This window comes from Monomorium pharaonis, unplaced genomic scaffold (assembly GCF_013373865.1).
Source record: "Monomorium pharaonis isolate MP-MQ-018 unplaced genomic scaffold, ASM1337386v2 scaffold_227, whole genome shotgun sequence".
NCBI classification, from domain to species: Eukaryota; Metazoa; Arthropoda; class Insecta; order Hymenoptera; family Formicidae; genus Monomorium; species Monomorium pharaonis.
Genome location: NW_023415502.1, coordinates 1 through 15,580, shown reverse-complemented (window position 1 = coordinate 15,580; position 15,580 = coordinate 1). Strand labels below are relative to the sequence as shown.

The 15,580-nt window shown below is 33.5% G+C and overlaps 2 protein-coding genes across 2 annotated transcripts; one reads left to right on the top strand and one right to left on the bottom strand.

Moving 5' to 3' along the window:
* Positions 1-8,949: 8,949 nt before the first annotated feature.
* Positions 8,950-10,087, bottom strand: LOC118648139 (leucine-rich repeat extensin-like protein 3). Its single transcript, XM_036294423.1, has 3 exons — positions 9,968-10,087; positions 9,565-9,854; positions 8,950-9,254 (listed from the first exon to the last, which is right to left on the bottom strand). The coding sequence occupies exons 1-3, from the start codon at positions 10,017-10,019 to the stop codon at positions 8,991-8,993; spliced, it is 606 nt and encodes a 201-aa protein (XP_036150316.1). The 5' UTR covers positions 10,020-10,087; the 3' UTR covers positions 8,950-8,990.
* Positions 10,088-11,426: 1,339 nt separating this feature from the next.
* Positions 11,427-12,567, top strand: LOC118648140 (extensin-like). Its single transcript, XM_036294424.1, has 3 exons — positions 11,427-11,531; positions 11,645-11,952; positions 12,263-12,567. Exons 1-3 carry the CDS (start codon positions 11,480-11,482, stop codon positions 12,524-12,526), a joined length of 624 nt encoding a protein of 207 aa, XP_036150317.1. The 5' UTR covers positions 11,427-11,479; the 3' UTR covers positions 12,527-12,567.
* Positions 12,568-15,580: the final 3,013 nt, after the last annotated feature.

Below are 15,580 nucleotides of genomic sequence, written 5' to 3'. Positions count from 1 at the left end.
AATCCGTGAACAAAACATGTAAAACTTCGCGTCTTGAAAGGAAAGTGAAAAATATGCATTTTATATTCACGGAAACGTATAGTAATTACTCAAGTAACAAATCAAGTTACAACATTGTTTCCGCAACTAATCACACGATCGTCATACGCGTTCTTGTAATCTTGTATATCGATAAAAAAAAGAAATGTGAATCTTTTAAAACAAATTCAAATTTCCAATCTAGGCGATATACGAATGGCTCGATATAAATTTTGATGGATTTTCTCCATAAGGCAGGTTATAAACTTTTCACTGGAGGCACAAACTTATATAAAACAGAAATTATATATTTAGTTTTAAAAAAAAATAAGGCTCATCTAATTTTTAAGTCTCTTCTAGATGTAACAAGCTGTTTTTCGAAGTTTAAAACGAATTTTTATATAAGAGGATTATTTTATCAATATTATTATTGTAGTATCTGTTGTTGGAAGATAGAAAAATTAGTACATTACATAACAGCGATTCATCTTTTGTTTTTGTTAAAAGAGCTTTTTGTGTGTAATATGAATTACATATAATGTGAATGATATAAATATGTGCGTTTATAATAAGTAATTTTATTGTATATTACAGAAACGCTTTTTATATATAGAAAACAATTTTTTTTCGATTCTATTATCAAGTACATTTTATTCCTTACGATCAGTGAACATGCTTATTGAACTTTGACTGGAGCATGGCGTAACTAAAGAAGCTCCGTACAACGCGCTAACGAATTAAGGACAGTGGGAGATCCGAGCAAGCTGAAACGCGCTTAATCCGCCGGTTGCAACGAGATTCCGGAGATTTCCTCCCTGCGCCAGCATCTCGCGAGTGCTACTTGTGGAAACAAGGGCGGTTCGTTTTAATTCCGTGTACGGTCGCGGTCTCGTCGGACTTAATTTTCCCGGCGCCCTCGCATTTGCATCGTGAAAAATCCCCGGTAATTCGGAACCAGCGCGAATGCTCGTGCACTCGCGTTGTTGGCACTAGCCGGAATGCTTACAGCCTCACGTTCGCTCGCTAATTCCGCGTGCCTACTTTTCAGGATCAGATGTGTCCTCTATCTATCGTCTATTTTTCTTCGCCGTCGGATTCGTCGTGGGAGTGTAATGCCGCGGTAACCGCCGCGGTAATATGCAAATGCTCTTTTATGCTTTAAATTACAAATGAAATTCGCCCACAAAGAACATTGTGCGGCATCGCGTGAAAGGACGTGACTCGTGATACACGTGTGATCGCCACGCGCACGATTATACATGTAGATTGTAGATTAATATTCAAATTTCGCTATTAGGAAGCAATGTGTTCGATACCAACTACATTATGAAACCGATTATCTGGAGCTTAAAGTCGATGTTAATAATGTATCTTCCTTTGTTAGGCACTTTTTTATATATGCAAAGTAGTTATTAGCTTCGTTATATTGCACGCTCGTGTTTACTTTTTAATTTTGTGTGAAATTTTTTATTATACTTCATTGTAGTATTATAGTTCTAATAATTTGATTTTAAATCAAAACGGTTTGAGTATTTTTGTACAAAACATTCTCATTTTTCTGTAAAAAGAAGTATGAAACATTTTTCAACATTCTCATTTCTGAACATATTATAACTTTTTTATTCCAAAATATATTTATGTTTAATTAGAGAAAACTAATGATTTAGTTTTTTCATTTTTATAGTGTTCATGACAAATATCATTTTGTTAGTTTATTTGGATGCTGTATTATTTTGTATATATTAAACAAGATTGCGTTATGACGAAATTAATTAGCAAGCATTTAATTAGCTACACGTTGCATCAAAGGCACATTCTATTAGATATAAATTTATTGTGCCTTTGAATAAAGGGTTGAGGATTAATGATTTGCTAACAATTATATGTAACTGAGTATCTTGATGGTATCTGAACTACATCTGGCTGTCTTTCTCTTTTTCTTTGCTTCTGCCATTTTTCTCCTCTCTTCTCTTTCTCTCTATCTTTCTAATTAATATTATCTAATTAGCATAATATCGATGCCCAATTTCCATAATCGCTGACGATCTTGGTCTCAGTTGAATTCAGATGATCTATTCACCGAATAAATTGATTCAAAGATTAAACCAAATTCATAGAGAAAAACGATTGAAGAAAGAACGCTCTGGATAAAGAAGGTTTTTACTGCATGCAGTAAGAGATATCTATAGATATTTATAGATAATTAATTATCTCATGTGTTTCTTTACTCTTTACTGGACAGAAGTCTAGAATTTTCGTTTACACGCGTGTTTGACATAGTCTGATCGACATAGTCTCGTTCTATTTATACTTTAATGCTATTTTCAGTCTCTGCCGTTATAATGCCAACGTGGCGTGACGATGCAATAGAAGAATCGTTTTTATTTAGACGCGTGAATGAGTACATTGACGCTTCTACTTCTCTTGGCACATATCTGTTAATTTCGATTCCTCGGTCAAAAGTTTGCTTCCAGCCAGATATAAGATATGTGATCGAGCATGTTTCTGGTTTCGGACGCCACTCTGTCTGCCTCGAATTTGGTATTACTTATCGTACCTGGGTACTATCAAAGTCTGGACACGTACTAATTAGCGCAGCTCAGGTTTATATATTAACGACCACGTATGTCAACAGGGTTTCACTTTGCCAACCTAATGACGCATTACTTTGACATCGTACGGTTACACGAGTGCTGCACACGAGCACTTTGTGTCGACGCATGTTGTGTACACATCATTTGCACCGAGCAGAAATAACATTGCACAGCTGATACATTATGGTGCAATAAATATTTAAGTAATTAGAGATGCAACTCGATATATTGATATCGAATGTAGGTTAAACTTTTCAGAGATTAAAAAGCGTATGTACATAATAATACTGCAAGTATGATATTGAAAACTTCAGGAATACTCATATATTGCATTTTACGCTGAATGTAATTTATTCTTATGACTTTTAATATATGAATCCAATAAATAACAATTAAATTTATTCATTTATCAGTTAGAATAAAAAGCTGTTTTGAAATAGAAAATTTATGTAACTGAATTAATTCTGTTATAACTTAACTTTAATCATTACACTTTAATTACTTTTTATTTAACATTTTTATTTCAACGTATATTCAGTAGCGGAAGTCCTTTTTTTTTTAACTTTTCCATTAATTTTACGCAATTTACGAATTGCGACTCTTCTTCGTATTTTTGAGCTTGCTGTCCGACGAGCCCATACGTATGCATATTCGCATGCATATTTATACAAACGTAATCCTTTCCGCTTATTTGAATATTGTGCGGAGATACGATATAATTATTTAAACGCGCGTCATGATTTATTCGCTTGGAATTTGCAAGGTATTATTTTTTTACTTAACCGACGGAATGTCCGCGGCTCAATATGATGGACCGGAATCATTCATCTCCTGATATCGTTATCTCACACGTACGCATGATTGTGTTCGCGTATACGTAGATTTCTAGATAGATTTGCTATTAAAATTTCAGTCGCGCCGGCCGTGTCCTCCCGCCCGTTACCCCTAACGTCATAACAACCCTGCTGCGCAGTGGTGCGTCGAATTAACATTTCAACGAGGATGGCCGTGTACGCTTCACCATCACGATAAAACGGACGCGTTATTGCTTTACTGAATAAACATTGCGCCATTCCAAAATTCACGTAGCGACTACGAACGTACTACGTGAAACATTACGGATATATATCTCGTTTTGGAAATAATAGTTTTAATCTTGATAGTAGATTCTTTGATTAATTTGCAGTCATCGTTTTTTTTTAGCTGGAGCTTTTATAATGGCTTTTGAATTATAGATTGACAAAAAAATATTTGACAGGAAAAATGTATAAACGAAGTAGACTTAAATAAACACGAATGTTTGCATCCAAACATTTTATATGCGACCATTGTTACTAATTTATAACGTAATTTTGTTCTTTTTTTGTTGCAGGTAAGTGTCACAGACGGTCAATGATCACAGCGAATAACCGAAAATAGTGAGTCCAATATTCTATATGATAAAATTCTTGAGAGTGTAGTATATATATGTATGTGTGCATATATATAATTTTACCATTTATCGTTGCTTTTTAAGTTTTTTTAATTTTTGAGAAATTATATAAAAGAAACAGAAAGAAATTATATAAATAAAAATATAATTATGATGCATTTTTAAAACGTGTATAACTTTGTAAATAAAAATTAATGTGAGAAAAAGAATTACATTAATATACAAGGAAGGAAAATTATGATAAGTGTGAGTAATATAATTATACATATTGTAAGGTAATAGATAAAATTTTAATAGAACATGTTCTGAATGTTATTCTTCCAATGTCTTCCTCGGAATACTAAGAATTCTTATCGCAATGGATGTACTTGGAGGTTGAATTCTAAAGCGTCTCGTTGAAAATTAGTTATCGGAAAGTCTTCAGACATTGCCCGGACCGGTGATCGGACGTAGCAACGGCTGAGCCGCTTATAGCCGCCCGTAATGTTAACTTTATCGTCGTTCCTTCGCGTAGGGTAATGAATTTCGCATTACCGGAGCTCTGCGTTAGCTCGAGCGACGGTTGAGACAGAACTTTATTAACGGTTACGCAGATTTACGGTTGGCGGAGAAGAAGCTATCGCACCGTCCGCCTTAAGGGGATGCTAAAGTAAAGAGCGAACTTCGACCGGACCCCAGCGCCGTCACAACGGAATTAAAAATGTTGATAACTAATCCCGTCGGTAAATTATCAACATTTTTAATTTCGTACTGTATTACCATAAACTTATAACGTACATGTATTGGAAATACATGTACACATGCATACCAATGCGGTAGTGATTTTATTAATACCGTCAAAAGAGACGTTCCAAATATTATAAATTTTACCAATACAATCTAAATAGATGCATATGGTATTATATAGTTTTCCAGTACCATCTAAATAGACACTTCAGGTATATAAATTTTACCAGTGCTGTCGAAATAGATGCAGCTGGTTTTCCAGTTTTATCTAAATAGACACTTCAAGAATTATTAATTTTTTCAGTGCTGTCTAAATAGATGCAGTTGGTATTATAAAATTTTTCAGTACTATATAGACACTTCAGTTATTATTATTTTTACCAGTGCTGTCTAAATAGATTCTATATGGTATTATAAAATTTTCCATCTAAAGACACTTCAGGTATTATTATTTTTACCAGTGCTGTCAATAGATGCTATATGATATAAAATTTTCCATCTAAAGACACTTCAGGTATTATTATTTTTACCAGTGCTGTCTAAATAGATTCTATATGGTATTATAAAATTTTCCATCTAAAGACACTTCAGGTATTATTATTTTTACCAGTGCTGTCAATAGATGCTATATGATATTATAAAATTTTCCATCTAAAGACACTTCAGATATTATTATTTCTACCAGTGCTGTCAATAGATGCTATATGATATTATAAAATTTTCCATCTAAAGACACTTCAGGTATTATTATTTTTACCAGTGCTGTCAATAGATGCTATATAATATTATAAAATTTTCCATCTAAAGACACTTCAGGTATTATTATTTTTACCAGTACTGTCAATAGATGCTATGTAATATTATAAAATTTTCCATCTAAAGACACTTCAGGTATTATTATTTTTACCAGTGCTGTCAATAGATGCTATATAATATAAAATTTTCCATCTAAAGACACTTCAGGTATTATTATTTTTACCAGTACTGTCAATAGATGCTATATAATATAAAATTTTCCATCTAAAGACACTTCAGGTATTATTATTTTTACCAGTACTGTCAATAGATGCTATGTAATATTATAAAATTTTCCATCTAAAGACACTTCAGGTATTATTATTTTTACCAGTGCTGTCAATAGATGCTATATAATATTATAAAATTTTCCATCTAAAGACACTTCAGGTATTATTATTTTTACCAGTGCTGTCAATAGATGCTATATGATATAAAATTTTCCATCTAAAGACACTTCAGGTATTATTATTTTTACCAGTGCTGTCAATAGATGCTATATGATATTACAAAATTTTCCAGTATCAAATAGATACTTCAGATATTATATAAATAATAATATAAATTTTACCAGTGCTATTTATAGATGCATCTGGTTTTAAATATTTTTTCGTAAACGTGCGATCTGACATGTTGTAACGTCTTGTCACACGCTGTTGTTTTGAGGAAAGTTCAACATACCTCACCAATTCTGGCGCTCGAACAATGTATATAAACAAGAGGCGTAACCACGTGCGTGAGGTAACTGTTGGCGGGATCGGCGTGCGGCAGCGTAATGAAGAGATACAGGATAGGAGACAATGGGAGACAACGCTCAGCTGTACAGGCCGTACTGCTATTTCCAGGCCCGAACTCAAGCACATTCACGCACACATCGCGCTCCGTGAACCACTAAACTGTCGCGTGCTCGGCTACGTTCGGTCGGTTCGGCGTGAGCGCGCTCAGCTGACTCCGAGATCGCGGCGTCTGAACTTTTTCGGCATATGTTTATCACGCGGGCGCCGCTCATATACCGTGTCCATAAGATCGATCTACAAGAGCGTTGTGTGGCGACGGGCAGTGGGCGAGACCTACCGATCTGTCGATCCGAGTTCAATTCCTGCCGTAGTTTCTTTCTTTTTTATTTTTTAATACAATCTGTGAAAAATTTTTATTAATGTAACAATATTTATGGTTAAAAATTTTTTCTATATAAAATAATTTTTTTTTTACCAAACCATAATTATTATTTATTTTACAGTTAATTTTTTATATGTATCCGAAATGAAAAGGAAAAATATAACACTATTTCAATGACAATTTTATTTTATAGTTTATATAAAATCAAAAATATTGAAAAATGAAAAATTTAAAGATTCATCGTTGTTAATTTCTTGACCTGACCGTACGAATGGTTCGTCCGTTCCATACCTTTTACACAATGCAAAAGAAAATTGTGTCATTGAAATAGCGTTATATTTGTCCCTTTTATTTCGGATACGATACGTATAAAAAAATAATCGCAAAATACATAATAATTGAGCTTTATTGGAATAGAAAAAAAATTATTTTATACAGGAAAAATTTACAAAAATTTATAAATCTTGTCTTACGTCAATAAAACTTTTTTGCAGATTGTAAATAAAAAAAAAAAGTGCGCCGGAAATCTAACCCGAATCCGTAGATTGGTAGGTAATCATCCGCTTATCGCCATGCTGCTTTATTACAAATCGGTCTTATGAACACGGTATACGTACCATCAGAACCTGTAAAAATTTCTGACGTGGACTTATAATAAAATGTACTTGATGTAAAAATTTTAGATCTTGTATACATAAATCAAGCCTGGGTCGTCCTTGAGAAAACATTTAGAAACAATACTACGCCTTCTGATTGAGCGTAGTAATTCTAATAAAAAAGTTATACGACTGCAAAAATTTTATGTCTGAAAATTTCGGCGCCGCTGTCGCACTCTATTAGGGTCGGTTCACAATATACGATACAGACCATCCCGTACCGACGACAAAATTATAAACCTGATCAATGCAAAATGTTAAAACATGCGTTATGCAATTATTGATAGATTCCGTTGACGAAATGTGTTGGCCAATGTTGATGTATATGAACAGTCGCATTACCCAGACAGCACACAATATTCATGATAAAAATTTATAAACACTTATTAATTTTTTTTTTCTAAATATTATATATAAATATTTTATACATATTTTATATACATGAAGAAAAAATTGTTATTTAACATATTACAATCTAGATTACATATTTTATACAATATTTATGGTAAATAAAAAATAAAGATTAGTATAAATAATATTTTGTAAATATTTATAAATATTTTATATTTTTATTATATTTATGATAAATCTTTATGATATGTCAAATCTAACACCACAAAAATATTTATAAAATATTTGGATAAATATTTATAAAATATTTAAATAAATATTATAAATATTTTGTAAATATTTTATAAATATTGTGTGCTGTCTTAGTAAAAACGCATGTTTAATATTTTGTCTTGTCAGGGTCGGTTCGTATCATTTCCAATACGTGCCGTACAGTGTGAAGCGACCCTTACTCTTCTTATTCTCACTCAGCTACAGCTAGATAGTAGCATGTAAACATGTAAATCTACAAGGTGTCCCTGACCATGGCTACGGTCCACTTGATGCTACAAACGTTTCGAAGCAGTCTTTGATTGGTTAATTTGTAAAAATCTTTGTTTCGATTGGTCAAAAACGCTTTAAAGCATTTGTAGCGTCAAGTGGACCGCAGCCCATGTGGCTCAATATTCATAAAAATGTAAAAAAAATCGAGATAAACATAAAAATCCAACATCGTCTTTGATTAGATCTTGAGTTAGGTTAAGTTGGGTTTGGTTTACAAATAATCAAGATATTAATTTTTTAAATTATGCAAATGAGACCGCGTCAAAGGAAGAGCTCGAACCGCTTGAGCCATAACACGGAAGAAAGAATCTATTCTACAATTGATAAAATTGTTTTAGCGGAGAAACAAAGAAATGTTGGTTGTTTCATAATAATTTTATTATGTGAATGATGGGTGCGTTCAGGGAGACGTTATTAGCGCTATCAGCATTAGTTTATCCTTGTTCTACTTTTAATGAGTAATGAAGATGGACTGATGCTGGTAGCGCTAATAGCGTCTCCCCGAACGCACTCAATGTATATAATAATGTGTATAATAAAGCAAAAACACGTGCTCGATTCTTGAATTCGCAAATTCTGTTCTTACAGAAAAGTTGAAAATTTATTGGCTATCGTATGGCTTTTAACCAATAAACTTGCAACTTTTCTGTTAGAACGAGTATTTGCGTAAACGTTTTTCTTGCGAATGACTTCAAGAATCGAGCCTCAGGACGTATTCAATTAAAAATTTTTATTTATAAAAAAATTACATCTCTTTTAATAATAACCGCGATAATAATACGGATACATTGGAGGCGGATACGACACTGGAGGCGGCGGATACGACGGTAGAGGCGGCGGTGGTAGGTACGACGGTGGAGGCAGCGGATATGACAGTGGAGGCGGCGGTGGTGCTGCGGCGTATCCTGTGGAAGCGTACGCTGATGAAACGTACGCAGAACCATGTTGTCCGTACGTTCCAACAGCGTACGCTTTTTTCCTTTCCTTTTGCATTTCCCTCCTAACAGCTGCGTTGATTTGCTACAAATGTTAATTTATTTAAAAATTATTTAAAAATATACACGACGATAATAAAGCAAAAACACAGATGCTCGATTCTTGAATTCATTCGCAAGAGAAACGTATTCGCAAATTCTGTTCTTACAGAAAAGTTGAAAATTTATTGGCTATCGTATGGCTATTAACCAATAAACTTACAACTTTCTGTTAGAGCGAGTATTTGCGTATACGTTTCTCTTGCGAATGACTTCAAGAATCGGGCCCCTGTACGTAAGCTTAGAGAATGAGAAGCAAACAGACGAACAATACAATAACGTATTTTATGTGTTACCTTTCGTGTCATTCCTCCTCTTCCTCCTCTTCCTCCTCTTCCTCCTCTTCCTCCTCTTGCGCCTCGTGGCGGTGGCGGTGGCGGTGGAGGTGACGGCGACGGTGACGGTGGAGGTGACGGTGACGCTGGCGGTGGCGGTGGCGGTGGCGGTGGCGTTGCCGACGTTCTGAGTACTTTCGAGGGTTTGCTTGGCGACGGACCAACTTTTTCTTGCGTCGCTGCTTGCATGTTGCGCGGACACACGGGGCACTTGGCCTCTGCCACGTGCTCGGTGGTCACCTCAGTTGTAGCTGTAAAAAAAGCAAATATGATTACGTTTTATAAGAAAAAATATACATGTAGTATTTTATAAGTAAATCTGATTTACTTATATTGCATTATGCAGTAATAATTATGTACTTACACTTGCGAGATCGCCGAGACGTGTCGAGCGACATGTTGATATTGCCGTCCATGGGCTACACATACAATAATGACTACTCGCTGGAAAATAAATCTTCGCGATGATAGACAAAGACAACCATATGCGTTCATGAACGCATATGACTGCGTTCAGAAATATCACCTGAATGTCCTTCTCATCGTTTTATCCTTGTTGTTCGGGCAATAGAAACAAGGATATAATAAAAATACGCCAGATATTATTGAAACATATAAAACTATAATGTTTTATCAATTTCACGTGTGCTATGTGTATTCTCGCTGTTCGCCAAGTCAGTCCATCAAAAGATTAAAAATTTAATATCAAATCGATCACATTGTACGATTTGCAATTTTAATAATGTTGTTTATAACATTAAATAAAATAAATAATTATATTTATATTATTGGAAAATAATAAATAAATTTAGTAAAAATTTTTATTTTAAAAAATGTACTATTAAATTTTGTCATTATTTTGTTGATAAACAATCCTTTTCCTAGTAATTTTTATTTAAGAACATACATATTACTTGTTAAAATGTTTAACAATAAAATAATATTAATAACAATTCAATTTCATATTAAATTTTTTTTAATTATTACCAAATTTATTCTTTATTGTAATTAATTGAGTAATAATTTAAAAAAATTTATTTTTTATTGTAATTAATTGAGTAATAATTTAAAAAAATTATTCTTTATTGTAATTAATTGAGTAATAATTTTAAAAAATTTATTCTTTATTGTAATTAATTGAGTAATAATTTAAAAAAATTATTCTTTATTATAATTAATTGAGTAATAATTTTAAAAAATTTATTTTTTATTGTAATTAATTGAGTAATAATTTTAAAAAATTTATTCTTTATTGTAATTAATTTAGTAATAATTTTAAAAAATTAATTTTTTATTGTAATTAATTTAGTAATAATAAAAAAAATTTAATATGAAATTGAATTGTTATTAATATTATTTTATTGTTAAACATTTTAACAAGTAATATGTATGTTCTTAAATAAAAATTACTAGGAAAAGGATTGTTTATCAACAAAATAATGACAAAATTTAATAGTACATTTTTTAAAATAAAATTTTTACTAAATTTATTTATTATTTTCCAATAATATAAATATAATTATTTATTTTATTTAATGTTATAAACAACATTATTAAAATTGCAAATCGTACAATGTGATCGATTTGATATTAAATTTTTAATCTTTTGATGGACTGACTTGGCGAACAGCGAGAATACACATAGCACACGTGAAATTGATAAAACATTATAGTTTTATATGTTTCAATAATATCTGGCGTATTTTTATTATATCCTTGTTTCTATTGCCCGAACAACAAAGATAAACGATGAGAAGGACATTCAGGTGATATTTCTGAACGCAGTCATATGCGTTCATGAACGCATATGGTTGTCTTTGTCTATCATCGCGAAGATTTATTTTCCAGCGAGTAGTCATTATTGTATGTGTAGCCCATGGACGGCAATATCAACATGTCGCTCGACACGTCTCGGCGATCTCGCAAGTGTAAGTACATAATTCTTACTGCATAATGCAATATAAGTAAATCAGATTTACTTATAAAATACTACATGTATATTTTTTCTTATAAAACGTAATCATATTTGCTTTTTTTACAGCTACAACTGAGGTGACCACCGAGCACGTGGCAGAGGCCAAGTGCCCCGTGTGTCCGCGCAACATGCAAGCAGCGACGCAAGAAAAAGTTGGTCCGTCGCCAAGCAAACCCTCGAAAGTACTCAGAACGTCGGCAACGCCACCGCCACCGCCACCGCCACCGCCAGCGTCACCGTCACCTCCACCGTCACCGTCGCCGTCACCTCCACCGCCACCGCCACCGCCACGAGGCGCAAGAGGAGGAAGAGGAGGAAGAGGAGGAAGAGGAGGAAGAGGAGGAAGAGGAGGAAGAGGAGGAATGACACGAAAGGTAACACATAAAATACGTTATTGTATTGTTCGTCTGTTTGCTTCTTATTCTCTAAGCTTACGTACAGGGGCCCGATTCTTGAAGTCATTCGCAAGAGAAACGTATACGCAAATACTCGCTCTAACAGAAAGTTGTAAGTTTATTGGTTAATAGCCATACGATAGCCAATAAATTTTCAACTTTTCTGTAAGAACAGAATTTGCGAATACGTTTCTCTTGCGAATGAATTCAAGAATCGAGCATCTGTGTTTTTGCTTTATTATCGTCGTGTATATTTTCAAATAATTTTTAAATAAATTAACATTTGTAGCAAATCAACGCAGCTGTTAGGAGGGAAATGCAAAAGGAAAGGAAAAAAGCGTACGCTGTTGGAACGTACGGACAACATGGTTCTGCGTACGTTTCATCAGCGTACGCTTCCACAGGATACGCCGCAGCACCACCGCCGCCTCCACTGTCATATCCGCTGCCTCCACCGTCGTACCTACCACCGCCGCCTCCACCGTCGTATCCGCCGCCTCCAGTGTCGTATCCGCCTCCAATGTATCCGTATTATTATCGCGGTTATTATTAAAAGAGATGTAATTTTTTTATAAATAAAAATTTTTAATTGAATACGTCCTGAGGCTCGATTCTTGAAGTCATTCGCAAGAAAAACGTTTACGCAAATACTCGTTCTAACAGAAAAGTTGCAAGTTTATTGGTTAAAAGCCATACGATAGCCAATAAATTACCAACTTTTCTGTAAGAACAGAATTTGCGAATACGTTTCTCTTGCGAATGAATTCAAGAATCGAGCCCCTGTGTTTTTGCTTTATTAAACATTATACATATTATAATATAAAAGAAAAAATATAATGAACGGTTGGTCCCATCCATACTTTTTACACAACGTTAGAAAAATGGTCATAAAAATAACGCGCGTTATATTATTCTCTTTATATTTTTTTTCTATATATTTTTCCCTTTTTGGTTTCCCTTTCTATATATTTTTCCCTTTTTGGTTCCCCTTTCGGCACTATTAATTAATTTTATCTAGAATTCAGCTATCAAATTCATCTTGATCTATATCAGAAACTAAAACAATAATTAAAAATTTATTAGTAATTAAAATTTTATGACCATTTTTCTTACGTTGTGTAAAAAGTATGGATAAGACCGTTCATTATATTTTTTCTTTTATTTTGGATACAGTGCGTATAAAAAATTAATTGTGCTTTATTGGTATAAAAAAATTTTTTGTTAAAGTTTAAAACATTTATCTTAATTTTGACCAGTACCATCTAAATAAACAAATTGTTAGTAATTATTCCGTTATTGTTTAAATAAACGCATTATTATTAATTTAACCAGTACCGTCTAAATAGACGCATAAAGTATTGTTAATTTTATACTAATGGAATGGGCCCCTCCATCGCCCAGTCCCGTGAAACACAACCAACATTTCTTTGTTTTCTCCGCTTTAAAATGTACATTTTTAAAACAATTTTATCAATGCTATCAAAATAGACGCATCAGGTATTATCAATTTAACCAGTACCGTCTAAATAGATGCATAAAGTATTGTTAATTTTATACTAATGGAATAGGCCCCTCCATCGCCCAGTCCCGTGAAACACAACCAACATTTCTTTGTTTCTCCGCTTAAAATGTACATTTTTACAACAATTTTATCAATGCTGTCAAAATAGACGCATCAGGTATTATCAATTTTACCAGTACCGTCTAAGTAGACGCTTCAAGTATCAAAGTAAACGTATCAAGTTGTAATAATTTTACAAGCCCACACGTTTATATGCTGGGAAAAGGCATAAGTTTATTATTCTCGATAATTCTGATAAAATGTTGTCTCATACATTTTACATCCTTGGAATATTTTTTATTACAAGGACTATCTCCTAATGCTACAGTTGTGGCAAAAGCTGCTGCATAAATTCCACAACTTGTGCCATCAGGTTGGGTTTGAACTTTTTCATATATAATGTCATTTTGACTTATTTTAGGGTAACGACGATGTATATAATTCTTTTCTTCGGCTACCAATCTTTCATATGTGCAGTTGGGTAAACTATCATACACATGAAGTTTATTACCATCAAAAAAAATACATCGCCAGTGATCGCTACAATTTCCGCCTATGATTTGTAAGCTTTTATTGCTTTGACTAGCTTCAATCATATCGGGAAAAGCTATATATAGCACATTTTGTGTTTCAAATTGAGATGTTTCTCTTACAACGCGTAAAAATTGTGCTAAGGAAACGTCATCTAATCTGCTGTTTATTGGCAAGACATTTTTTTTATATCTGAGATGAGAGGAATTTCTTCATCTAAGTATTTTTTTACACTTGCCATTTGCTTGTCAGTTTTATTTTGCATCTCTTTAGTAAAACTGACAATCACGCAGTCATCATCTTCTATATTTACTGCAGCATTATTTGATTTTTCTGTGGATGAAAAATCACGTTTTATTTTTTTTTCTTTTAGAATATCTTCATTTTGTATTGTATTTTGCGGAATATTTTCCGTCCGAATATGAATTTTTTTTGCCGCTTCTGCTTGCGCTTCTAAAATATATGTCGGATTCCTGATAGGCATGTGTCTATTATGGCGACTGTCCAAGATTTCTGGTAACATGCATTCATTATAGAAGCGCAATAAGGCAGGCAACATTTTATTACTCCAAAAAGTAGCATCTCTATTAACATGCACTAATTTTATACTTTTTGGTGTCCATATCGCTAAAATGCAATATTCTCGCCGCGTAATGTTTAATTGACCCTGGATTTGATAATAAAATCGGTGATTCCGATTAATTTCCTCCTGATTTTTTTTAGCAAATATGCCTTTTAGAGCGGGTAATGTCTTTATGGCTTCTTCCGCTGTCAATTGTTCTGCAGACAAAGGGCATTTAATTTCTACCAGACCATTTTCTTCTATGAGACCATCAGGAGAAGCACCAAGGCATGGGTTTTTATAATCAATAAATAATCCGCAAGGTTGTATATCTTTGTTCAATTTTGTCGCCAAGACTTTTATGGCTTCTTTTTCGTTTTCTCGACCATACTTCATACCTGCGGTGTCAACTACGGAAGGGTACAAAATATTCTTGACTGTCAATGCGCAAGAAGTTGTCGGTCTCATACGGCATACAATTCCAAAATTGGATGCTGTCAACATTTCACGTCTCAATGCTAACCAAATTTCGGATTCACTCTGTTCTATCGTATCTCGTTCGATTTGCTTCCATTTTTTTGCATTTTCGGTAAGCTTTTCTATATGTTTTTCCCGAAATTGTTCAAAAACGTCATCTGGAAGATCTGGTTTTTGTGATTGGGGGCCATAATGACAATCTGTTTTTGATTCTTGTTTCCATTTCCTTTTCCTCCCATCTGTTTTTCGAGATTCCCTGGTTCTTGTAACTTTTATTTGTCGTTGTTTTTCTAACTTTTCAACCATTACAGGAACAGTTTTATCCATACCTTGATGCAGTTCTATAAGAACTTGCTGTGTATTGTGTTGCAGAACTGATCCTGCAATTCTGGCGTTGTAAGAACCTCGTGCGCCAAAAAATATACGCTTTCCACCAGTACTTTGCAAATATGGAATGAACGGCTTTGTTTTTTTGA